Source organism: Poromitra crassiceps (genome assembly GCF_964638095.1).
Source record: "Poromitra crassiceps genome assembly, chromosome: 13".
NCBI classification, from domain to species: Eukaryota; Metazoa; Chordata; class Actinopteri; order Beryciformes; family Melamphaidae; genus Poromitra; species Poromitra crassiceps.
The window spans coordinates 7276268-7302760 of NC_139644.1; the positions used below are offsets into that span (position 1 = coordinate 7276268).

General features: G+C 41.8%; 2 protein-coding genes, 1 long non-coding RNA gene and 1 pseudogene across 4 annotated transcripts in view; all 4 read left to right on the forward strand.

The window, feature by feature from the left end:
• LOC310787434 overlaps nucleotides 1-26493 on the forward strand; it is a 755777-nt gene that overhangs the window by 281041 nt on the left and 448243 nt on the right. The gene's annotated exons all lie outside the window — the stretch shown is intronic.
• LOC310788301 (histone H1-like) lies at nucleotides 6168-6788 on the forward strand (the record flags this gene model as incomplete). The annotated part of the gene is made up of 1 exon (XM_083649854.1): nucleotides 6168-6788. The coding sequence occupies one exon, from the start codon at nucleotides 6168-6170 to the stop codon at nucleotides 6786-6788; it is 621 nt and encodes a 206-aa protein (XP_083505980.1).
• Nucleotides 9720-10130, forward strand: LOC310787942 (histone H3.2; the record flags this gene model as incomplete). Its single annotated transcript, XM_083649386.1, has 1 exon — nucleotides 9720-10130. The coding sequence occupies one exon, from the start codon at nucleotides 9720-9722 to the stop codon at nucleotides 10128-10130; it is 411 nt and encodes a 136-aa protein (XP_083505512.1).
• LOC310787331 (histone H2A pseudogene) lies at nucleotides 11693-12078 on the forward strand (annotated as a pseudogene). The gene has a single exon. The product of its transcript is annotated as a histone H2A pseudogene (transcript).

The window sequence follows — 26493 nt, forward strand, 5'->3', positions numbered from 1 at the left end:
GGCCCAGGTCAGGTCCTGGTTGATGTTGACTCCCAGGTACTTGAAGCTGTCCACCCTTTCCACCACTGTGCCGTTGATGGTGATTGGGGGGTGTGTGCCCCCCCCTCTCCTGTAGTCCACAATGATCTCCTTGGTCTTGGAGACGTTCAGAGAGAGGTGGTTGTCCTGGCACCATTGTTCCAGGACCCTCACCTCCTCTCTGTAGGCCGTCTCGTCGCCCCCCGAGATCAGCCCCACGACTGCTGTGTCGTCTGCAAACTTCACGATGGTGTTTGAAGTTTGAGTCGCCACGCAGTCGTGGGTGTAGAGGTCGTACCAGAAGGGGCTGGAGACGCACCCCTGGGGCGCTCCTATGCTGATGGTCAGCGGGGAGGAGGTGAGGTTGCCCACCCTCACCACCTGGCGGCGGTCTGTCAGGAAGTCCAGGATCCAGTCGCACATCGCTGTGTTTAGGCTAGGCTGAGCCAGGCTGAGCCTGAGAGGAGAGGATGCTCTCCTGCTCAGCAGAGAAATCAAATTTATCAAACCTAGCAAAAAACTGGTTTGCCTGATTAACATCCATCCCAGAGCCCGAACAACTAGAATTGTTGGTCCAATCAGTGATGGATTTAATGCCTTTCCAAAGGCCCCTTGTATTGGTATTGGACATTTGTCTTTCTACCCGATCTCTATATTTAAGTTTTGCCTGTTTTATTTTAGCTTTCAGCTCCTTTTGAGCATGTTTCATCGTATCTCTTTCACCACTGAAAAATGCACTCTTCTTCCGGTTAATTGCAGCTTTCACCTCCCTAGTCACCCAGAGTTTATCATTGGGGAAGGCTTAAACATGACTTAAACAAAAGCTTAAACATGACTTGCAGTCGCAAGAATCATGTCACACTCAGCATGCTGAAATAGTTTGCATGTGTAAATCTCGACATTGTATTTCGCTTTTATTGTTGGGTTTGTTTGTCATTCGTGTTCTGTTGTGTAAAGAATGTTTAAAAACGCAGGCTATTAGACTGGTGTATGACGTCACAGTGGCTGTCAGTGGACAAACCAGGGGTCCTTAAGGGGGTTCAGGGGGGTCCCCAGGAAAAAGGGGGATTGTTTATTTCCACTATAATAACACAATGACGGATGGTCATGGGTTCCATACACTTTCTGGAATAAAACATCTCATCAAATGGATGATCTAATTTGTCATTTTAGGGGTCCTCAAAGTAAAAAAAGAACTGTCAAAAGTGAGCTTGACCTTTTAAAGTTGCAAGTAAGCAGATTCCAGGCATACTGGGCTAACTGGATGCAATATTTTAGTGCCACTATTTCAAAAATATGAGTGTAATAATGAATAATAATATCCAGCAAAAAATACTTTAGAAATATATAATTTATATTGAATATTTTTGCAATTCCTGTGGAATAGAACAAAACCAATCTGATTTATTTGATCATTTATGATTTTCTTATATTTTTGTAATACCATTTTCAAGTAAACACATTGATGTCAGTTCAAAATCAACAGTGTGAAAAGACCAAACATATGCTTGTTATCCTAAAATACATGTATTATAACAATAATTCTCATAACATTTAACCATGTTTATGTTGTAAACGGAGTCCTCAGCACAAGAATTTCACACGTGATACTTGTACCATGGAGTGACAATAAAAATCTTGAATCTTGAATCTTGAATCAGCAGAAAATAACCAGGAAATCAAAATTGTCAGTTGCATAGTAAACCAACAGAGTCCCTGAGACTCCCCTTTGGCCCCTGAGGGCCCCGCAATGTATAAAAGTACGACAATGCACAAATCCCACACAGCATTCCAGGAATCATATCAAACTAACACAAGGTTATGGCAATATGAAATCACTTATATCCCCCCATTCTGTCTTTTTATCTTCATTGTGGATCTATCTACCTACCTATCTATCTATCTCTCTACCTGACAGCGTCTTTGACATGTTTCTCCAAGTGAAAATCAAGTAAAGGGTCCAGCAAGGAATTATTTCTCTAGGCATTACCAAATTGTAATGTTCACAAAGCAACTGGTTTCTAAAACCACAGAGGCTGAAGTGGTTTTAGGACTATACAAAATGCAGAATGATACTCAAGCACATCCATTTGGATAGCATGTACTCTGTATTAGACAATCATGATATTTATGTCTATTTGATAAAATGATGTTTGACCGACTTTGACGTCAAATAAAACTTTTTTGCAAAACATAATTTCAGCTGCATTAATCATGACTGCAAGAGTGAGACAGTTAACGCCTCGGGAACCATCTCAATGTAACCCGCCATAAGTGACCGCCTGCCTCAGTGTGTTTAACGACACCAAAGCATCTGACAATTAAAACTAAACTAATCACAGCACAACAGCACTTTGACTTGTATTCCCTCGCCAGACATCTCTGCTTACTGTAAAACTAGTGTTGTCTGGAATGTAAAGTATATTAAACTATTTTATGAGTCGAAATGTGAGGAAATCCCACTGCGAGCTGAATATGTGACGGTGTATTGGAGAGGTTTGAAGCTTCCCTGAATAAAAATAAAGTTTCCTCCTTGCTAAAAATCGACTTCATTCCAAAAGGAAACATGTTTTCTAACATGTCCAATAACATTTACAATTCAAAAGTGCTTCTATATGTGTATTTTATCCCTAAAATGTGGAAGAGAAAACACAAGTGTCGCCACATTTCAGCAGGACTGAGAGAGGCTGTGTGTTGAGTCTACACGGTCCTCATGCTGTGTATAAGTCCCGCCTCTTGCTCTGCATGGACAGACAGTCCAGTCAGATTCTGTAGATCTTTGTGAAGCGCAACAGACTAGACAAGAAGAATGGCAGAAGTCGCTCCAGCTGCACCCGCCGCTGCTGCCCCGGCTAAACACCTAAAAATGTCCATCGGTGAGGCCCCTACCCCGTCCACCACCACCCCCCGGCCTGTCCAGCAGCAGGAGACACTGCCCGGCTCATCCAGCAATGAGGCCCGTTCCCTGCCCACCAGCACCCTCCGGCCTGCCCAGCAGCAGGAGCTACGGGCCGGCTCGACCATCGACGAGCCCCCTGGCGCCTCCACCAGCACCCTCTGGCCTGTCCAGCACCATGGCCCCCCCCCAGCACGCCAGGCAAACGTTCGCCGGCAACTCCGTGGGTCGCCGGCAACTCCAAATACCCGACAGCTGCTGTACAGCCACAGTCGGCCGCAGATTGGCAGAAGGAGGAGGCCCACTGCTGCCGGAGACCTCTCGAGCTTTGAAACCCGGCTCCTCAACGCACTCGAGAACCAGCCAGGGGATGGGTCAGCCAACCTGGTGGCAGCAGCTATTGCTGCATGTTTGGCTGCGTTAACCGCAGCAACATCTACACCCCCTGTCCCTGTCCCTGTCCCTGTCCCTGTCCCTGATGAGGATGAGCTCTTCCTCAGGAGCTTGCTCCCGGACCTCAGAAGGATGCCCCTGGCAAGGAGGCAGCTTGTCAAACTCCGCATCCATGAACTTGTGTTTGAGCATTCCCAGGGCCTCCCTTAAACATAGAGTTTAGAAGTACTCCATGTAGTTAAGCAGTTATTGAGAGTTGATTTGAGTTAAAGTGTGGACCTGTGGTGCCACTGGTCCACACTTTAACTCAAACCAACTCTCAATAACTGTCAAACTAAAACAATTCCAAACGGTTTTGGAGTTCATTTCTTTTTACCTTGTAATTGAGTTTAACTACTGATGTTTGATGGTACGAAGATGGTTGAATATAGCCAGATTGCCATGCGTGCCTTTTTTTTTTGTTCCAGCACAATTTTCACTTTTGAGCTACTAGCCACTTTGACCTCTTTTTTACTTTTAATTTACCAAAAAAAGTGTTCTTGTTTGCCGTGTTTTTGTACTTGACTTGAATAATAAAGCCTTTGATAATTCATCCTCTTCCTGCAAGTAATTCCAAAATGTGGTGTCTATCAATTAACGGCAAAGGAAAGTCTCAAAACTGATATTCAATTGCATTTTATCTCATCTTTGAGACGTACCTACAGATTTGTAGGGCATTTTCATCTTCTTGGAATTCCCACTTCCCAGTAGTGTTTTCTTAAGTCTATGTATTGCTAAGTTGATAACAAATGTAGGCCCAAAGTTAACGTTTACCAAAATAATATAATTTGTCAGGAGATACCCGGCAAATTTAAATAATCACTGTGCAATACCTAACCCAATCAGCTCATGCTGAAATCGACACATAAACCATGCAATATCTGGAAAGATGTATGTAGCAGCAACAGGAAAAAATAAAACTTATTCTATATAGCTAACACTGTAATCCACTTTTCTATTTGCTAACCATTCTTATCTTGCCTCTTTTTACTGTGCATACCTTAATTTCTGATTAGATAATAAGCCTTGTATGTGTCTACCTTGAGAGCAAAGCTATCAGAAGTCCAGTACAGGGTTCCCACACCTTCCTCAACATCACATTCAAGGAGCCTTCAAGGACTTTCTAGGACCTTTTCCCACAAATTCCATACTATTCTATACTATAATAACCTAATGACGGATGGTCATGGGTTCCATACACTTTACTATAATAACACAATGACGGATGGTCATGGGTTCCATACACTTTCTGGAATAAAACATCTCATCAAATGGATGATCTCATTTGTCATTTTAGGGGTCCTCAAAGTAAAAAAAGAGAACTGTCAAAAGTGAACTTGACCTTTTAAAGTTGCAAGTAAGCAGATTCCAGGCATACTGGGCTAACTGGATGCAATATTTAAGTGCCACTATTTAAAACAATAGGAGTGTAATAATGAATAATAATATCCAGCAAAAAATACTTTAGAAATATATAATTTATATTTAATATTTTTGCAATTCCTGTGGAATAGAAAAAAAACAATCTGATTTATTTGATCATTTATGATTTTCTTATATTTTTTATATCATTTTCAAGTAAACACATTGATGTCAGTTCAAAATCAACAGTGGGAAAATACCAAAAATATCCTTGTTATCCTAAAATACATGTATTATAACAATAATTCTCATAACATTTAATCAGCAGAAAATAACCAAGAAATCAAAATTGTCAGTTGCATAGTAAACCAATAGATTCCCTGAGACTCCTCTTTGGCCCCTGAGGGCCCCGCAATGTATAAAAGTACCACAATGCACAAATCCCACACAGCATTCCATGAATCATATCAAACTAGCACAAGGTTAGGGCTATATGAAATCAGTTATATCCCCAATTCTGTCTTTTCTATCTTAATTTTTGGATCTATCTACCTCTATCTATTTCTCTACCTGACAGCGTCTTTGACATGTTTCTCCAAGTGAAAGCCAAGTGAAGGGTCCAGCAAGGAATTATTTCTCTAGGCATTACCAAATTGTAATGTTCACAAAGCAACTGGTTTCTAAAAGCACAGAGGCTGAAGTGGTTTTAGGACTATACAAAATGCACAATGATACTCAAGCACATCCATTTGGATAGCATGGACTCTGTATTAGACAATCATGTCAATTTGATAAAATAACGTTTGACCGACTTTGACGTCAAATAAAACTTTTATGCAAAACATAATTTCAGCTGCATTAATCATGACTGAAGAGTGAGAAAGTTAGCGCCTCGGGAACCATCTCAATGTAACCCGCCATAAGTGACCGCCTGCCTCAGTGTGTTTAAGACACCAAAACATCTGACAATTAAAACTAAACTAATCACAGCACAACAGCACTTTGACTTGTATTCCCTCGCCAGACATCTCTGCTTACTGTAAAACTAGTGTTGTCTGGAATGTAAAGTATATTAAACTATTTTATGAGTCGAAATGTGAGGAAATCCCACTGCGAGCTGAATATGTGAAGGTGTATTGGAGAGGTTTGAAGCTTCCCTCAATAAAAATAAAGTTTCCTCCTTGCTAAAAATCGACTTCATTCCGAAATGAAACAAGTTTTCTAACATGTCCAATAACATTTACACTACAAAAGTGCTTCTATATGTGTATTTTATCCCTAAAATGTGCAAGAGAAAACACAAGTGTCGCCACATTTCAGCAGGACAGAGAGAGGCTGTGTGTGTTGAGTCTACACGGTCCTCATGCTGTGTATAAGTCCCGCCTCTTGCTCTGCATGGACAGACAGTCCAGTCAGACTCTGTAGATCTTTGTGAAGCACAACAGATTAGACAAGAAGAATGGCAGAAGTCGCTCCAGCTGCACCCGCCGCTGCCGCCCCGGCTAAAGCGGCCAAAGCAGCCAAGAAGAAGGCGGTGGTGAAGCCGAAGAAGGCCGGCCCCAGCGTCGGTGAGCTCATTCTCAAAGCTGTGTCCGCCTCCAAGGAGCGGAGCGGCGTGTCTCTGGCCGCCGTCAAGAAGAGCCTGGCTGCCGGAGGCTACGACGTGGAGAAGAATAATGCCCGCGTCAAGATCGCCATCAAGAAGCTGGTGGAAAAAGGTGCTCTGCTGCAGGTTAAGGGCACCGGGGCGTCCGGCTCCTTCAAGGTCCCCAAGGCTGAAAAGGAGAAGAAGCCCGCTGCTAAGAAAGCCGCTCCTAAAGCCAAGAAGCCCGCTGCCAAGAAACCAGCTAAGAGCCCCAAGAAGAAGGCTGCAGCTAAGAAGCCAGTAGCCGCCAAGAAGGCTAAGAAGCCCGCTGCAGCGCCCAAGAAAGCAGCCAAGAGCCCAGCCAAGAGTCCCAAGAAGGCCACCAAGAGTCCCAAGAAGGTGGTCAAGAAGCCCGCTGCTCCTGTCAAGAAATCTCCAGCAAAGAAGGCTGCCAAGCCCAAAGCAGCTAAGAAAGCCGCCCCCAAGAAGAAGTAAACTGCTGGCTTGACTTCTCCACAAAAAGGCTCTTTTAAGAGCCACCCACAAGCTTCATGAAAGAGCATCATTTATTATTACTGTTATAGTAAACTAATTATGAACACATCACAGCAGATTCAGAGGCACATGTGGTACACTGCACACACACACCACAACATTCATTTTACAACTTACCACAATATTATTCTGTTCCCTTTTATTTAGTTTTATATTAGACAAAATAACTGACACAATGTTACCTTTTTTATAGGCTACATCATTGTGTATATAAAAAAAAAAAAGATTACTTCATTGCATAGTGTGACCAATAGACCAGTATTTTGTTGGATGGATAAAGGACACATTCCTCACAACATTACATCACAACCAGTAATGCAAACAACGTTACCATCAATCACATAATACACAAGACTTGTTTCTTCATTTCCCACTTGACTTTGCACCTTTCATTTCCTCTACTTTTCTCTTTATTAGACTCTACACAGATCCATCTATAAACCAACCATACATAGATTTGGATTCTAAAATCTACATAATTGTAGGTGTAACTACTATTATTATTATTAGTGGCCGGGCCAGCGAATAAAAGGAATAAAAGTAATATAAACTCCTATGAAGAAAATTGGGATAACAAACAAGTAGAAATAAGGGAGGAACTAGATAAATGCGTAAAAGTAATTATAAATCTAGAATATTAATAATAAAAACCTTTGTATTATCCAAATTATTGTTCCTAGCGTCTGTTTTCCCTCCCAAGGATCAGACACTAGTTAAAATTAATAAAATGATTGTCAACTTTATCTGGGGAACGACTAGAGAAGTGACACAAAGGAAGCTACTGTACAAAAGCAAGCAGGAGGGAGGCCTAGGTGCTTTTGACTTGGGCTTAAAACTAAAAACTGTATTTTGTAAAACTACTGCCCTTGCAGTAGAAAGGAAAGCAGTGTGGATTGGCGAGGCACTCAGCTGGACCAAGAAAAGAGGCCGAGCTCGGAGCTCAGTGCCATATTACAAACTCCTGTATGGTGATTTTGTCTACAAATTTGCATATTTAAATATCAACTGGTTTAAAATGTCCAGCAAAGACATATATGTCAAAATATGTAGTGCTTTGTATGGTGGCTCTGTCCCTACACACACTTGGATCGAGCAGAGGCTCAGGTTTGTATTAAAAATATATTTAGTAAAAATCTATCTGAAAACAAAAGAGATACAATGTGGCTGGTCTCCGTCGGCAGACTGGCTGTGAGAATGGTAGTCAAATGGTGCTGCTTTGTTAAAACAACAAAGTGCCCCATGGAAAACTGCAACGAAGACGAGACCATTGAGCATCTGCTCTTAAACTGTGAAAGATCCAAGTGTGTGTGGGAGAAAATGAATCATATTGGTTTAAATGTCACTGTGAATCAAAAGCTGTCTTTTATGGTGTTTTTACTGGAAAAACTGCCTAGACCACACCAGGACTTTTTCTGGTCCGTGATATGTGTGGTGGTGTCCAAGTTGTGGAAGACCAGGTGTGCCATTATTATGCGTCAGGTCTCCATCCCGGGTGAGGTGGTCTTTAAACAGATCAAGTCAGAACTGAAAAAACAGAGGACAATAGACATACGAACTAAAAGACCCACACCGTGGCACCTGTTGGCTCTATAATTTATTTTTATGGTTGAATTGATTGATGCACTATGTAAAAAAGAAACAAAAACTGTATTATTTTGATATTTTGACTGCATAACTTGTACCTGAATAATTTTCCAATAAAGCCATTTAAACCACACCTCCGGCAGAGACCCCCCACCTCCAGGACCTCGCGCACCAGGGGGTCCCGTGCCCCCCACTCTTAAACTTATTGTATTTGCCAATATTATTATTATTCCGGGAAGTTCGACTTCCCATGCATGAAAACTAACCAAACTTTGCACAAAGGTCCAGTCCCATGCCAAACGTCTTTGACGCAAATTTGGGGCCAATAGTCCTAACGGTGGCACTACAGCGACCGTCTAAAGTTTCAAACTTTGAAAATTCATAAAAAATCAGGCATACGTGCTACGGCTTTGCAACTTTCACTGAAATGTGCGCCTAAATGAGGGGAAACGTTTGTACAATGCAACCTATGGCCAATTATGAAGTCTAAAGACCGCAAAACTGCAAAAACCGTCAAACTAATTAAACCCTACTCCTCCCACATTTTTTCTTCAAACTGACACCAAACTTCAGCATCTGCATCGTTAGACTGTCCTACACAAAAGTATCAAAACAGATTTTTAAAACATTTAATTCTGGCCCCGTGTATAGCCTAATTGCCTTAATTACCTAGGGCAATTAGGTTGTATTTGTGATGTCATCAGTCAGTCAAGCAATTGTGATGCCATCACTGTTGTCACTCGAGCAATTGTGATGTTATAATAGCTCAAAGCCTTGAGACTTGCCCGGCCACGACCCATTGCTGCGCAGCAGCTATAATTATTATTAGTTTACTACCACTAATAACTAGTAGTAGTAGTGCTGGTGGTGGTAGTATTTTAAGAAGTCATTTGAATTCCTCACACTCCACAAAACGTGTGTATTATATTACTGTGTTAATTTAATTGCTACAAACTCTTACATGTTAAGTATTGTTTTAGTTTATGTTTGTTCATGGTGTGTTAATTGCATCTTATATTGTCTATCTTATTGTCTATCTATTGTCTATGTCTTATATTTTCCACATGAGTGAAAAGTGATTGAAATAGTAAAAGCCTTTCTGTCGCCGTTAGACGCAGCTGCTGTGGAGGAGGGCTTTGTGCTTTAGTTTGTTCTGTTGCGCCTCCCCGGCCTCGGGCAGGCCAATCAGCGTGTAGCAGTGCTCCGGCGTTGCCTTTATAAAGCCGACATCCACTGCAGAGAAACACATTTTCTAACTTCTTTTGTGAAGGAGGAACAACTGTTACCATGGCCAGAACCAAGCAGACCGCCCGTAAATCCACCGGAGGCAAAGCCCCCAGGAAGCAGCTCGCAACCAAGGCTGCCCGTAAGAGCGCCCCTGCCACCGGCGGCGTCAAGAAGCCTCACCGTTACCGGCCCGGTACCGTGGCGCTCAGAGAGATCCGTCGCTACCAGAAATCCACCGAGCTGCTGATCCGCAAGCTGCCCTTCCAGCGCCTGGTCAGAGAGATCGCTCAGGACTTCAAGACCGACCTGCGCTTCCAGAGCTCCGCTGTCATGGCGCTGCAGGAGGCCAGCGAGGCTTACCTGGTCGGCCTGTTTGAGGACACCAACCTGTGCGCCATCCACGCCAAGAGGGTCACCATCATGCCTAAAGACATCCAGCTGGCCCGCCGCATCCGCGGAGAGCGCGCTTAAACTCCCCCGGGACATCCATCAACACAACGGCTCTTTTAAGAGCCACCTCCATAATCACTATAAGAGTTTATTCCACTTGTCTCTAAACATTTAACTGTCCTCTAAACATTTAACTGTCCATTAAGTTATGTAACCATCTAAATTACACAAGTGTTGCATTATTGTGTTTGATATAAGGTCGTCTCGCTTGTCAGAATCGCTGCATCGAAATTAGAGGTGATCTCAATAAGGCACTGTGTGGGAGGCGGACGGAGGCTGATGGCGTGCATGTGCCAAATTGCATTTGGAATAGCGCTACCTACTGGCAAACACAAAGCGGTTTACTCCACAACAGTTTTTCTAATCCACTTCAAACTGCGTGCGTTTTATCAATATCATCCAACTGCAGCGCCGGAGGCGATATTTTTTTATCGGATGATGGCGAAGGCATAACCCGCCCCTCTGCCTCTGATTGGCCTAGCGTCAAACTACCATCCAAACACATTTGCTTGGTTATCCTGCATTACATCTCATTCTACAGTCTGTGGTCAGACAGGGAATTCAGCTCATTGTAGCACAATAATGACATGTATTTGTATTTAAATATTAATCAGAGGAAACAAGGTGATGACATTTAGAATGACAAGAAAAATACACATTCATATGCCTGTGCAATAGGCTAAGTAGGCCTAAATAACCCAGTTATGCAATTGTAACGTTTAATATAATAAAGTAAGATCTCACACATAACCTTTTGATTCGATATGCTGCCATCTGCTATCTCATGCTTGTTGATTGAATGATTGTTTTGCACCTGCTGCTCACGTTATGAACAAATTATTGCTTAGATGACCCTTATATCCTCAGCAGAAACTAACTGACTGCATAGTCATTTTAATAAAGTATGAATGTTAGCTAGCTGTCCAGCAAACACACCACTAAGACTATCTAGTTATAGTAATAATGCTTGGAAGTAGCCTACTTCCCCCGCAGCATCTTGACACTGAATGAAAGTATAGGCTATATTAGGCTCTTTTGAGATGACTTCTGGCTCGCCTGGCAAGCAGGCGAGAGCAGCCGAGTGCAGTCAGCCAACCAGAGGCAGAGAGGGGCAGGTTATGCCTTCGCCATCATCCGGAAAAAAAAAATATTGCACGCTGGAGCGCCCACCGTGTGCGTTCTCAGACCCACTATAACTAATTCATGTAGAATTTGTCGTTAACTAACTGCTTATGAATTGTTTGAAGATAATGTTAGTATGAAATGTTACCCATCACATGTAAAACATGTACTTGAGTTCCTATCTGTATGACTTTATTTCAGAAATGTGGCTCTAATCCTCTCTTACAATCTGGTTCTCCGGAGTCGTTTTATTTTGAAAATCCAAGACTGTGTACAGCGAAAGTGTTATTTGCTGTATTAACTTGACATCGACATCGTCTGTTTGGGCGACAATTTTGATTGGTCGACAATTTTGAAGCTCCACCTGACCAATGAACACGCAGCTCGACAGACATATAAACCGGTTCCCGACGTTTGCAAGTCATTCTTTGATTCACTATCACAAGAACATAACGAAAAATATGTCTGGCCGAGGTAAAACCGGTGGAAAGGCTCGTGCCAAGGCGAAGACCCGTTCATCTCGTGCTGGACTCCAGTTCCCGGTCGGTCGTGTCCACAGGCTGCTGCGTAAAGGAAACTATGCCCACCGTGTCGGTGCTGGAGCCCCCGTTTACCTGGCGGCTGTTCTCGAGTATCTGACCGCTGAGATCCTGGAGTTGGCTGGAAACGCTGCCCGCGACAACAAGAAGAGCCGCATCATCCCCCGTCACCTGCAGCTGGCCGTCCGCAACGACGAGGAGCTCAACAAGCTGCTGGGCGGAGTCACCATCGCTCAGGGCGGCGTGCTGCCCAACATCCAGGCGGTGCTGCTGCCCAAGAAGACCGAGAAGGCCGCCAAGAAGTAACCTGCTCCCGCTTGTCTCCACATCAACCCAAAGGCTCTTTTAAGAGCCAACCACACTTCTGAAGAGTTTCCCTCATTTTACATTTTGCTTATTTCATTATAAAAAATGAAAATGTAGCCTATAACGTAGCAAACTGGAACACGTGATTTAATTTAGAGACCATTTCAGCACACTGAAAGTGTCAGGATTCTTGTGTCCACGTTAGAATGTCACCATTGTGTATTGCTCAATAGTCCAGTGTTTTAGATGACGAACATTGAGCTTACAAACGTCAAATAATAGTTGGATGCTGCAGCTCATTTTAATATTAACATTACAGCCTCTATTGGGGGGGGGTACATTATGCACAATCTGGACTCCAAATTAAAATGAATGAGCCCCAACTATCGTCTTCTAACCGCCACTTTGACGTCATCATCATTCATATTTAAAATAGCCCGCCGTAAATCTTTACACAACGTGAACTGCATCAAAACCAAATGGTAAAACATTAAAAACTATGCTCAAAGTAGTTATTGTTCCTGCATGTTTGAGGCTTCATTCATATCAGATGTCTACGAAATATAAAGAGGGCTGTAAGAGTGGTTAAACTACAAACCTTTCTTCTTTCTTAAGCATTTGTTCCAGGCTTGAACCTCTGAACCTCAAGACACCAAACATGTCCAAACAATTTCTATCATAGAAAAGACAACTTAATGACTGCTGCTCCAGACAGCCACAAATGTAGTGATTGAAATTGTGTATAGATGGATAAACTTAATAGTTCCCAATCTGTAACACAAATAATGCAAGTTTGCAGAATAAACAGGGCGGGGGCCAGATGGCTCAAAAGTAGGGCTGCAACGAACAATTATTTTGATGCTTGAGTCCATTAGAGTGAAATTTCATTCTGCTTTATAAACCAGCCTTTCCAACCAGTTCAGCACCTGTGGTTTTAAACACCAGTTGCTTGCTGATCATTAACATTTGGTTCCACATCTGTGCCTGATTTTAGGCTACTAATCTGCTGCTGCAGCCTGATGTTTAAATCACTCTTCAGTCTGAGTTAATGGATCACCACTGTTGGAGAGGGAAGTGCCTTGCTCAGAGGCAGCTCGATATGAGTTGTCGAGGGATGAAAACATTTTATTGTGGTAAGCACTGTGGTGGTTTAATATTTCCATTAGTAACTCCACATTGCGGTCTCTCGACAGTCACATGCTGTTCTCCTGTTGTGTTTATTTCTGTAACAATACATAAGATGAGATACTGCCGTGGCATCAGATCTATACACAGCATGCTTCACAGAATAGGCAACATAGTATCATACAAAAGTATAAACTTAAATACAATACCAATTATAGGTTAATGTATTTAATAATAACAATACAAATAATTATTGTTTAAAATTATGGTTGGTGACGTAGCTGTTTCCTCGAAGGAGGAGATTACTTCCCTTGGCTGCATTTTAGATAACAAACTCTCTGGAGAGAGCATGGCCTTAAAAGTAATCTCCAAAGTAAATCAAAAATCCAGATTCTTAGCCAGAATTTCATCCATCATAGATAATAGCGCCCTTGTAACCTTGGCAAATGCTCTGATTCAATGTCATTTTGACTATGCTTGCTCCTCCGGGTTCACGGCAATCACCATGAAACTCAAAAACAGGCTACAAAATAAACTAATATGGGTTATCCTGAAACTGCATCCCAGAATCCATCTCCTCCCCTCTCACTTCCTTAGCCTTAGGTGGCTCAGAGTGGAGGAGAGGGTTTCTCAGATCAAACTGTGCATGGTTTGCAGGATTTTTAAACGGGAGGCTCCTCGCTACCTCACTGACTACTTCTGTAAAGTCAGTGATGTACTGTACATGGCTACTCCACAAGAGGAAGCACTGCCAACATTGTTCCCCCCAAATTTAAATCTTTAATGGGTAAATGTACCTTTTCTTATTCAGCAGCTATTTTATGGAACAAACTCCCTGAGAGTATAAAGACCCTTAATTCCAGGTTTTCCTTTAAGCTCGCCTTGAAAAAATGGCTGGTTGGTTCCCAAATGGGTTCCTAACCTTTTATTTTCCTCTGTCTCCTGTATGCTTGCAGCATTTGAACCCCTGGTAAGTCTTTGGTTTATGAGCTGGTCTCTCTTTTTATTTATTGATTGATGCATTTTTTTTGTTGTTTAATAACAATTTGAGTGTATGGCTCCAAGGTCAATCATTCTTGAATCAAAGGAATGATTGATGTTGAGTAGTGTTGTTTAATGTATTTGTTGTTTATGTTGCCCGCGCACACACGCGCTCACACGTGCACACATACACTCACTCCACTTGTCCCATACAAAGGACCACAATGGAAACAAGCCCTCTGGCTTCATTGTTTTACTACTTTTGATCAATATTGTTTTGTTGTATTGTCTTGCACAATCCTGCTTTTATTGAATCAATAAAGATATCAATCAATCAAAAAATATTATTATTATTGTTATTATTATTATATGGCAGTATCTACTGCTTGTGCACTCATTTGTTCGGTGCATGGGCTGACTGATATAGATTCTGAAAGGATATTGTTAAACTTAAATAGTAAATAATTATACAATTTATTTCAGCTAAATAAGGCATATACTGTCTCGATCAAAAATGAGGAAGAGATAGGAAACTGCACGTGGACTGATTCCCCCTAAAGTAGCCGACTTTTCTTTGTAGGTTAAAGTAGCTATTATCAACCAAGCTGGAAATATACTGTAGTCTTTATTTAAACACATAAGCTTGCATAAGGAGTTATAATTTCAAAGTGCTAACAGTACCAGTCAATATCAATACCATGATGAAAATAGGCCTACTGGGAAATGTGTGTATGAGCAGTTAGGCTATAGATGTACTTACATGGCATTTTGGTTATTTAGTTTACTTTTCCGTTTTAATGGTTAAAAAGGGCATTTTAATTGGAAAGAAAGAAAGAAAGAAAGAAATGTTGGTTATGATGCAGTCCTTTGTGGTGATATGAATGCTTATACAGATGGTAATGACCGTATTCTGTTACGACTCTATAAGCCTAACAGGGAAGGAAAGGCACTTAAACATACGAGTGATTTCTGTGTTGTTGGTGATGTTTTTAGGATGTTGCATCCAACTAAAGTGGATTTTACTCGTTTTGATACAATGTGTAAACAAACTATAAACCAATAATTCAATAAAGTTTATTTAAAAAGCAAACTGTGAATACAAGCATAACAGACATAAATGTCCCCTCTGATCTATGAAACACTTTCCAACTTTATTTTATGTCACATTTAAGAGCATTTGTATTAAAACCTTTTGTTAGTATGAGAGACCCTGCTTCAGTCTCTGTCACAGCTTTAAGGCGGCAGTGAGCTCATAACAATGAAAGACAAATCACTGTTATATCAGATCTGTCTAGTATGAATTGAATTATGAATGCAATTCAGACTATCCCGTATCGTGAAAGGACCTATCCTTATACTGAGGTAGTGGAGAACGCAGACACATAAGATCTATGGAGCAGCGTTAATTACTTTAGTTACCCTATTGTTTGGATATAAAACATCAATGTTTATGCATGTTTCTATGTTAAAGTAATTGTCTTCGTTTTAAATAAACCCTTAATGTGGGGACATCTAAACATACCGACAATGAAAGAAACTGTGCTGGTGCATGCAGTTCCAGCATGTGCAGTCATGATTCTTGTCATAGTCTATGGGCCAAACCCTAAAATTTCACATATCGGTACCACTCAAGTGGGCAAATTCTAATCATGATTTTTGAACAGGTATAATCCATAGATTATATTTTAGTATGATAGTCTTTGCAGAATGGCAGCTTTGTCACAGTTATCAGCTCATGAAGTTAGCCAGCCCCGACAATAACTTGGATTCTAGGCGCTGAACCATATCCTATTCTAGGCTCATTTCAGGACCTTTACTCATGTTCGATGTTTGACAGCATTTTAAAAGGTAGCTTCTTAGCTTTCATTTAAGCTCAGTTGTGAGTCTGTCTGACAAATAAAGAGGTCAGATGGGCTCTTCAAAGTGTCAGTGACATTCATTTTTCCACAATTTTCGCCTAAATTATAGTCTTTTTTCAGCACTGTGGCATCTAGGAACATCACAGACACAAACAACAAACACTGAAATACTCATAGGACTATAAGGATTCAGAAAATGTATAATGTACTGGTACTATCCCATCGTGAGGGGTGATTTGGCCCTTAAGGTAGAAGAATGACTTCTCAAGGGAAATGGGCCAGAGCCCAAAATTTAACATATCGGTACCAGCCGGGTGGACAAATTCTACTTGTGATTTTTTAATGATGCACACTTTCTAGTTATCGCAATTGATCTACCCGTTTTGGCAACCACCCTATTGATGTGATCGGACTAAGATAATGTACAGTCAAGCCAAAAAAAAGTGTGTGTTGATTGATGTGTCCCTGCAAATAAATCTAAATTAAATAAATACATAAAGAAACACATTTCCTGGTAGAGACTCCTGTCAAATATATTTTTGGGGCCGGTTGTGCATGCACAGCCAGGACCCCTACATTCGACTCTGTCGCCGATTTGCATATTTGAGCACCGATTCAGGTTCTAAATGTCTTTCCACACTCCCAGCATGCATTTCGGCATAAGCAGAGGCACAGAAGCAGAGAAGACGCCATAAGCTCCGGAAAGTTTTTTACAATTTAAAGTTTTATTTCATCACTAAATTAATTTCTGATGACTTTTGATGCCTACAAGCAGGGTAGTAGGTTTCAATAAGTGCCACTTTACGAACATTTATGGCGAAAAATGGCAAAAAGTTCCAGAGCACAATTGGCTGCATCTACATCAGCTGTGTTGCTGCGCGCATAGCGTACTGACGGTCATCTGTCTATCTGTCTGCACGCGCGCACACACACACACACACACACACACACACACACAGCGCCGCAGCAGGCAGAGGAGAGGTTTCTACACACCGCCGACGAGACTAATCTCTGCTCTGCCACTTCGAGTGCACAGCGCTTCTGTCTCCCTCCCACCGTGTGCTGTGTTCGCTCTCTCTCTCTCTCTCTCTCTCTCTCTCTCTCTCTCTCTCTCTCTCTCTCTCTCTCTCTCTCTCTCTCTCTCTCTCTCTCTCTCTAGTCCAGAGAGAGAGAGAGAGAGAGCTCTGTGTCACTTCCTGAAAGTCTTCGCGCTTAAATGTTTATATACTTGGCCAATACCTATCTATCATACAAACAAAGCAAGCTGCCAAACGGTAATGTCTTCATTTAATTAATGTAGAACGCAAAACATCGTTGTTTTCATGTGTGTAAGCTATGGATGCATGTTGTGTGATTGGAAACTGTGTGCACTGTGTACAGTTTGCATAGACTGAAGGTGCGTACTTGTGCGTACATAATGTATGTTTTCTAAAGGTGTACTAACTCACTGTAAAACATGGAATGTACAATTTGTCAGAAATAGATTAAAAAAGAATTAGGCCTAATTATTAAAATCTAAAGTAACCGTAGTTATTGTAGAACCTAAATGGTTTCATAATTGGGAAAATAGGTCCAGATAAATAATTCTGTTTTGGATTGCGGTGCGTGGGACCCTTACATCATGTCACAGCTTGCTTTTCAGTTTGAGTGTGGAAGAGGCTGTCTGACAGAAAGAAAAAGCAAAAATAATAATTGGGGAAAAAATAAAACGGAATTTAGAAATAAATCTAAAGGATCTCATTGCTGTGTTTTGTCTGTGTATAAATAGTTGGTGGTACAGGACATCGCCATGCAGTGCAGAAATGGAAATTTTACCATGCACCGGCCCTATGCCAGGTTTCGACCTGGCCTTGTTTTATTTGGCATACATTATTATTACAACAAGAAGACAATCCAGCGGACATGTTCTCACCTTTATAGACTGACAGATGAGAATGAACACAATCACTTTTTTTTTCCTTTTTTCAAAACATTGGTCAAGCTGTCATGCAGAAGCTGCTCATTCATAATGGACACAGATGTAAGAGGAAAGGCAGAGTGAGAGGGAGAGAGAAAGAGGTTGCCTATTTATATTGCTACAATTTACAAGTACTTACAAGTTACAACCCCGTTTATCGGGCAACAAGAAGGAAAGTGAGCAACCAGGGACACAGGCTGCAGCAGAGCGGTGAAGTTTCACTTTCTCTTCCTTCCTTTAGGAGCTTCAAAATCGTATTTAGCATTCAAATCTCACAATAATCTTTACACAGAATGTGTGTATCTCGTGTGTGTTTGTCTGTTTTGTGTGTGTGTGTGTGTGTGTGTGTGTGTGTACGTGTCTGTCTTTTTGTGTGTGTGGGTGTGTGTGTGTGTGTGTGTGTGTGTGTGTGTGTGTGTGTGTGTGTGTGTGTTGGGTCACTACCTGTATTGGAGCTGTAGTGTCCAGAGTTGGTGAAGGTGTTCGTGTAGATCAGTGTGGTGTCTCCGCTATAGGGTCCCCCTCTCCTTACATTACCCAGAGAGGAAGAGAACTCTACCTGGTGTCTGGTTCTGGTTCTGTGTGTGTGTGTGTGTGTGTGTGTGTGTGTGTGTGATTTATGGCTGAGAAACACACATAATTATTCCGTCACTGAACTTTGATTCATGTCATGTTTGGGTGGACAGAGAAGCTTGTTCACCCTGCCGACAGTGGAGGCGCTCTTCAGCAGGTAAGATGCAGCTGTGTTTCTTCAAACTAGATGAGTGAGTGAACATTTTCTTACAGCGGTCACACCAGTAGCCCGTTCCAGTGTGAATGTGTTTGTGTTGTGTGAGGCCACGTAAATGTCTGAAACTGCACCCACATTGGTCACAGTGGTAGGGCTTCTCTCCAGTGTGAATGAGTATGTGTCTTCTTAGGGAACTTGTGTCACTGAAATTGCTCCCACATTGGTCACAGTGGTAGGGCTTCTCTCCAGTGTGAATGCCTTTATGCGATTTTAGAGTACTTGCGTCACTGAAACTTCTCCCACATTGGTCACAGTGGTAGGGCTTCTCTCCAGTGTGAATGCGTTTGTGTCTTCTTAGGGAACTTGTGTCGCTGAAACTTCTCCCACATTGATCACAGTGGTAGGGCTTCTCTCCAGTGTGAATTAGTTTGTGTCTTTTCAGGTTCCCATACTCACAGAAACTTCTCCCACATTGGTCACAGTGGTAGGGCTTCTCTCCAGTGTGGATGCGTTGATGTCGATTTAGTTCAGACAACTTATTACAACTTCTCCCACATTGGTCACAGTGGTAGGGCTTCTCTCCAGTGTGGATGCTTTTATGCAATTTTAGATTACTTGCGTCACTGAAACTTCTCCCACATTGTTCACAGTGGTAGGGCTTCTCTCCAGTGTGGATGCGTTGATGTCTATTTAGTTTAGACGACAGACTAAAACTGCTCCCACATTGGTCACAGTGGTAGGGCTTCTCTCCAGTGTGAATGCGTTTGTGTCTTCTTAGGGAACTTGTGTCACTGAACCTTCTCCCACATTCATCACAGTGGTAGGGCTTCTCTCCAGTGTGAATGCGTTTGTGAGTTGTCAGGTTACTTGCCTGAATGAAACTCCTCCCACATTGGTCACAGAGGTAGGGCTTCTCTCCAGTGTGAATTAGTTTGTGTTTTTTCAGGTTACCATACTCACAGAAACTTCTCCCACATTGATCACAGTGGTAGGGCTTCTCTCCAGTGTGAATGCGTTTGTGTGTTGTTAGGTGCCACAACCGACTGAAACTTTGGTCACAGACATAGGGCTTCTCTCCAGTGTGAATGCCTTGATGTATTTTTAGGTTACATGAATGCCTGAAAGATTTCTTGCACAGCTGACAGGAGTAAGGTTTCTCCCCCCGGTGACATATCTGATGATTCGTTAAGCTCCAAATTGTTATGAATGCTTTGTCACACTGCTGACAGCGGTGCCGTTTGGGTCTGTTGGTGTCTCTCTGTTTCCATAAAGGAATATACAAAGAAAGAATTAGGACACAGGGACTGTGTGTGTGTGTGTGTGTGTGTGTGTGTGTGTGTGTGTGTGTGTGTGTGTGTGTGTGTGTGTGACAACATCAGTGATACAACAGTGATATTTTTCTCACCACTTCTGAAGAATTCATTTCAACACTCTTCCTCCCCTCCTATGGCAGATGTCTGTCCTCCCACCAATCAGCTCTGTAGTACAGCAGGGATACATTAAATCAGTCTCATGAAAATTAATTACACATTTGGGGTCTCAAACTTTGCAGGAAAATGTTCACAATTTAATGGTATGTTGCTTAAGATGTATTGAGATAATCATACTTAGGTGAAGGTTTGTGAGAAATATAAATTTGATTGTATTGATACTATTAAATATTGTGAATCAAAACAACTCAAGTGTGAATTTTACACTAAATACATGGTAAGTAAACCATTCATTCTGAGCACACCACCATATAGTATGTTTCCAATCGGAGTGTTGTTAAGGTGTGTGTGTGTGTGTGTGTGTGTGTGTGTGTGTGTGTGTGTGTGTGTGTGTGTGTGTGTGTGTGAGAGAGAAAGAGTTTCAGTGTGTGTGTGGTTGGTTGAACAGAGAAGCCTGTTCCCCCTGCAGACAGTGGAGGCGCTCTTCAGTAGGGCTGGGTTACAAAAAATTGATTATCCGATTTTAATCAATTTTTTATGTAATCCCTCAATATCGATTAATATGACCAGAGATCGATTTTTATTTGAACAGTGAAAGTGCTGTTAATTGGGTGAGTCTAATAACAGGTAGAGGGGGGGGGGGGGGGGTTGTGCACACATTAACATGTTAGTCTCTATCCTCATCAAGTATTCTTATCAACTAAATAGTAGTAACTACTCAATCAAAGGAGATCATCACAATATAGTCATGATTCTAGAATATATATTCCATGATCAATCTGCACTCCATCTATCAAAAAAACGAATTAAATTCTGCCCAGATGATTCAGGCTTACTTGAGTATTTGAGTTTCCAAATTTGCCCTTGCTTGTGCGCAGTAGTTGTAGACTGGATCGGAGCACAAAGAAACCTTGATCAGAGGCCTTGTCCTCCTGGTCTATTGTCCTGGAATTTCTGGGGAAAACGTCTCTTTGGTGATCACAGCTGAGCAGCAGCAGCATGTGACGTCACGCCTTTAAATACAAGTTCCTGCTGCCTCTTTCGTATATTTCCGATTCTTTGAATCAAGCCGCCCGGAGCCCGGTTTATATGCCTCTCGAGCTCCTTATTCATTGGTCAGTTGCAGCTTCACAATCGTTGCCCAATCAAAACACTGGCGGTCTATTCTATCAAGTTAACAGAGTTAACACAGCACATCTGCTATGCAGCGTCAGGACTTTCAAAATAAAACGTCTGATTCGAGCACAATTGATATCGTTGTTCTGCCATCCACATTAAACGAACAATATGCTAAGAGTACAGAAAACAATTGAAGTGATGACAACTGCAAGACAGACAGATTATGCATAGTACCTTCCTGACCGGTCTTCTGTTGTAGTTAAATGATAGGGAAGAAGGGAGAGACAGATTACACACACGCACGAACGCGCGCGCGCGCGCACGCACACACACACACACACACACACACACACACACACACACACACACACACACACACACACACACACAGTGACAGCCAAAGCCAAAACAGCCTACTTTAAAAACATTCAAAATAACATGGCTTCATTGAGCTCTGTCTAGGCTGAAGCTATATTATAATCCAAAAATCTACTCTTTTCAGAGCCACCTCAGCATCATTCCACATAGGCCTGCACATTTATTTATTTATTTATGTATGTATGTATGTATGTATGTATGTATGTATGTATGTATGTAGCCTATGTATGTATGTATTTATTTATTTATTTATTTATATCAATCAAGGTCAGGTAAACACCACATACTTCTCTTCATAAAGACTGCATTCATTTGTTAAAATTGTGTGAGCAGTGTTTGTATCTGTAAATTGCAAAGCCATTGAAAAATAGGCTGAAATTAAAATGAATGTGATAATGCATGTATGTAGTGTGTATGTAGTATCGGTAAATTGAGACTTGGTTGTTGTGTATTTGAGTGTAACAGCAGTGAATCGTATTACTGAGACTGTGCGAATAGAGGCCTTATCTAAAGGGGAAATACACACCAACATCCAGTGTTAGATGATAATCTGTACTGTTTGTGGTTAAACATGAATTCCCATATAAAATACCAGGAGTTGAACCCGGGCCACCTGGGGGAAAAGCAGGGATCCTGACTGCTAGACCACAAGGATGACGTATTTTTGTAGGCTTTATCCAGAAATTGTCGCCATTTGGTTCGTCGGTGGAAAAGTCTATGGGGTTTTAGAATGGGGATTTCACTTAAATGCATTAAATAAATAAATAAATAAACAAATAAATAAATAAATAAATAAATAAATAAATAAATAAATAAATAAGTCAATAAATAAATACATAAATAAATAAATAAATAAATAAATAAATAAATAAATACATAAATAATCAATGTCTGTCTAAAAAGGGGTGAGCCGACAAGCTGCAAAGGAGGTCATTCATTAAAAAAAGCTTCACATTACTACCAAAAATAAGAATCAGAATCACTTTTATTGCCACAATATGCAATATTACATAGGAATGTGTCTTAGTGTCTGTATGCAGCGTAGCGGTCATGTCAATATTCAGACATGGAGAAATAGGAAAAATAACTAAAAGACAATCACAACGTTGTTAGCCAAGTTCAATACAGCAGTGGAATCAAAGGAATGGAGAGAGACAAAGAGAAAAGCTGTTACTGTAGTCGTCTGTGCAATGTCTGCTGTCATGTTGCTGTTGTTTTCTTTCTCTTGTTGGTATATGTTTTGCCGATCGACATGCTGTAATGGACTTTGTAGCCCAAGACAAATTTCCCCTCCGGGACAATAAAGTTTATCTGATCTGATCTGATTCTCCCTCTTTCACTCTCCCTCCCTCTCGTTCCCTGTATCTACCTGATTAGGGGGGCGTTGGAGCTTTTGCTAATCCAATCACAGTTGGCCACATCATTCCCATAGACCAATTTGGAGTGGACGTCAGTGGTTGCAAAAAACATACATTGTAAAGAACATGAGGTAATAGGTTGTTCCATTGCAACATCGGCACACAGCAAATCTGCCATTTTGGCCTGAAAGAGACACCTCTGTTTGGCTGTCATGGTTCTATGCTGTTGTCCCGTTCGCCATTGAGGCTTTTTTCAAGCCAAAATGGTGGCAGCGCTGTTGTTAAACACATATCAGCTCTTGCCTTCAATACTCTCTGCAAGTAGGAAACAAGCTGTAGATTCCAGGAATAAGGGGGAAATAGACTCTTGTGCCTCTTGTGTCTCCACACTGGCTTTCCCACTGGGTATATGACGATATCCGGCACTTCCTCTTTGGCCATTTATTTGGATCGTATACACACACAAAAAAAAAATATATATATATATATCAAAAGTAGAGCACTCGTGCACATCCAGAGCGGGAGGTGCTGGTCACAGCAAATAAAATTACACTGAATAAGAAATAAACAAACACTAGACTGAGTCCAGCGGACCACACAAACTCCTCAGACTTGGACCAACTTTTCACGTGGCATTTATTTGCAACAGCTCACAGATACAACGCGTTTCGCAGATGCTTCATCAGGTTCATTCATGAAAATGAGTGATCACACCAAGCGCGTCGATTTGGGTAGGGTTGGTGGGGTCCTGACCCTACCAACATTTCAGGGTGTCCAATTGTCCCTACCAACTTTTAAGCAACCTTATTTGCATTATCTTTGGAGTGCAGTTATATAGGTCATTTAGATTGTCTTCCCATATTTTGCAAGGATAGAATTGACCCGACCATTATTGAGTGAAATTAGTTTGCAATATGTTCAAAGTTACATTTACCCCTGTTTTTCACAACTGAATAGGCCAGTCCAGTTTTTTTTCCCAAAACTCCCGTTTGATTGGCTCATTTGGCTGATGACCAAACAAACGCCCACCCACACACAGTTTTCCGGGTTATAGAAATCACGCGCAGCAGACAGACCCTCCTGTTAGCGACAAATCTGGAGACTTTTTCTTACATGGGATTAACATTACCAGCAAGCAGCAGTGACGCAGCAGTGCAGCAGTGCAAGCAGCAGCAACCAGGTAAGTCCCGCTAGCATCGATGCTAATTTAGCAAAGTACAGCGCGCAGCTGAAGCACATGGCTATAATATGGACGTTAACGTCCATATCGTCGCTGTGCAATGAAAACCACCTAAGTCCATTTTTTATGATTTTTACTTTTGAGTATAAATGGAATATATCCATTCTCCTGCATCTACTGGCAGGTTTTGGCGTCTAAATGACCAATAAAAACACGTTTTACTGGGTAAAGTATGTAACACGTACCACCATTGGATGCTAGACCCGCCCATCACCTCACGTATGTGACAGTCAGACCTCCATGCTCCGCCCCACCTCATGAGGACTTCCCCAGAAAAGTCACCAGGCAGCTGCTGACCCGAATGCCGGCTGTGTTTCGGCTTGGTTTTGTGTGATTCTGGCATCGTCTGACGTAAATAGATCAATAAGGTGTTTTCGGGTTGTCCTTGGGCTGCAAACTCATTTAAAGTATGCAAATCGCAGTTGTTTCTGACAAGAATAATGTCACGTTACTCCGGGACTGCTCAACCCATGACAGAGCCACTCTCCTCGGCTTGGCAGAGTGAAGCTCTCCGCCCGCGCGTCCCCACTGCCTGGAGCACAGCGGCTCGTGCTCGCGCTCTCTAAAAGGCAGGCTCCCACACGCTACTGTCTGGCCGCCAGAAAGTGCTCAAGACTCCGTGTGATAATCCGGTAACAGCATTTGAGCTTATTCAGGTGAGATATTTATAATGTAATGACACATTCAGCGATAAACTGTCTACAATGAAGACATGTGTCAAATATGACAACGTGGTGTTCAGTATTTTATGAGCACGGGGTTTTTTCCATTTCCTGAAAAGTTGGCGATTTGGAGATAAGTGGCTTTCATTGCACAGCGACGATATTAAGTAGCCATGTGCTTGCGCGATGACAACAGTGTATTGGGGATGTCAAATGGTGGCAATTGACATCTGACTGAAGATTGTGCAACTCTTAGGAGGAAGAAATGTAGGATGTATGATGTGTGGGATTCAGTGGCAATTTTTTCTTTCCAAACCGGCTGTTTGTGAAAGAACATGATTAGATGGCTAAACCTCCAGTTTGTGTTTGTTAGTTACAATTATGCTGACAGGAGAGCTGAGCAGGTGGTGACATGAAAGTTATTGAGAAAAGGAGAAGATACTGAATAATGACATCACAACAGTATAATCCTAATGTTGATTTAAAATGAGATATTCGTCTAAATATGGCTAAAAAAGGGATCATGTCTATGTTGCCCGGGTTCTATGTTCCCCGGGTTCTATATTCCCCGTTTTTCACTAACCCTAAACCTAACCTCCCCCAGACCCTAACCCAAAACCTAACCTCTCCCACCCCCCACGCCTAAACCTAACCTCCCCCAGACCCTAACCCAAAACCTAACCTCTCCCAGGGAACATAGCGGGGAACATAGGACCCTATTTGGGAAAAGCGGGGAACATAGGACCCGGGGAACATAGGGATGACCCCCTAAAAAAGGTAAAACAAAAACCTCCCCTCATGCCGTCCTCGACCCTACCAACTTTGACACCAAAACGACGCCCTTGGATCACACACACCTTTGTAGTGGGCCGTGTGATAGAACGGCCCGCCTCTGAACGCATAAATCAATCAGTCAATCAGTTCTAAAAGGAACAGGACAGAGTCTTGAACGGTGCACAATCTCTACCAGTATTAAAGGCATTTAGATTACAAATACATATTTTATACATACACATTACTGTAAGGTTAAGACACACTAATAATAAAGATTGAAGACTAATGCTTCGAAGTTGTCTTAGATATATAAATTCACACAATGATAAGAGACGAGAGGTCTAAAGTGAGGAGAAAACATCCAGACCAGGGAGTCAGTCAAAATACAATACATGTTATGCCATAAAGTAGGCTATAATAGAAAAGTACAAAGCATTTCAGTATATATGTGTGGACCAATACATTTATACATATATATTTAAAGAGATATATATGTGGACCATCAAATATAAATGCATATAGAAAAAATAGATAAATACACCGCCCACGTTATAAGAAAGAATTTAGTTCTAAGCTCTCATTCAAACCATGAGGCTCCATTGAGTTCAACGTGAAAATCCAATAGGACTCTCTCTGTAACAAGAGTTTTTTCATGTCTCCCCCTCTAGATGGGAGGGAGACTCTCTCAATGCCAACAAATTTAAGGGTGGCCGCTGAGCCATGGCCTTGATCGCTATAGTGCCTTGCTATGGCGTAATCCATATTGCCATTCCTGATGGCTGCTTTATGTTCTGCTATGCGCAA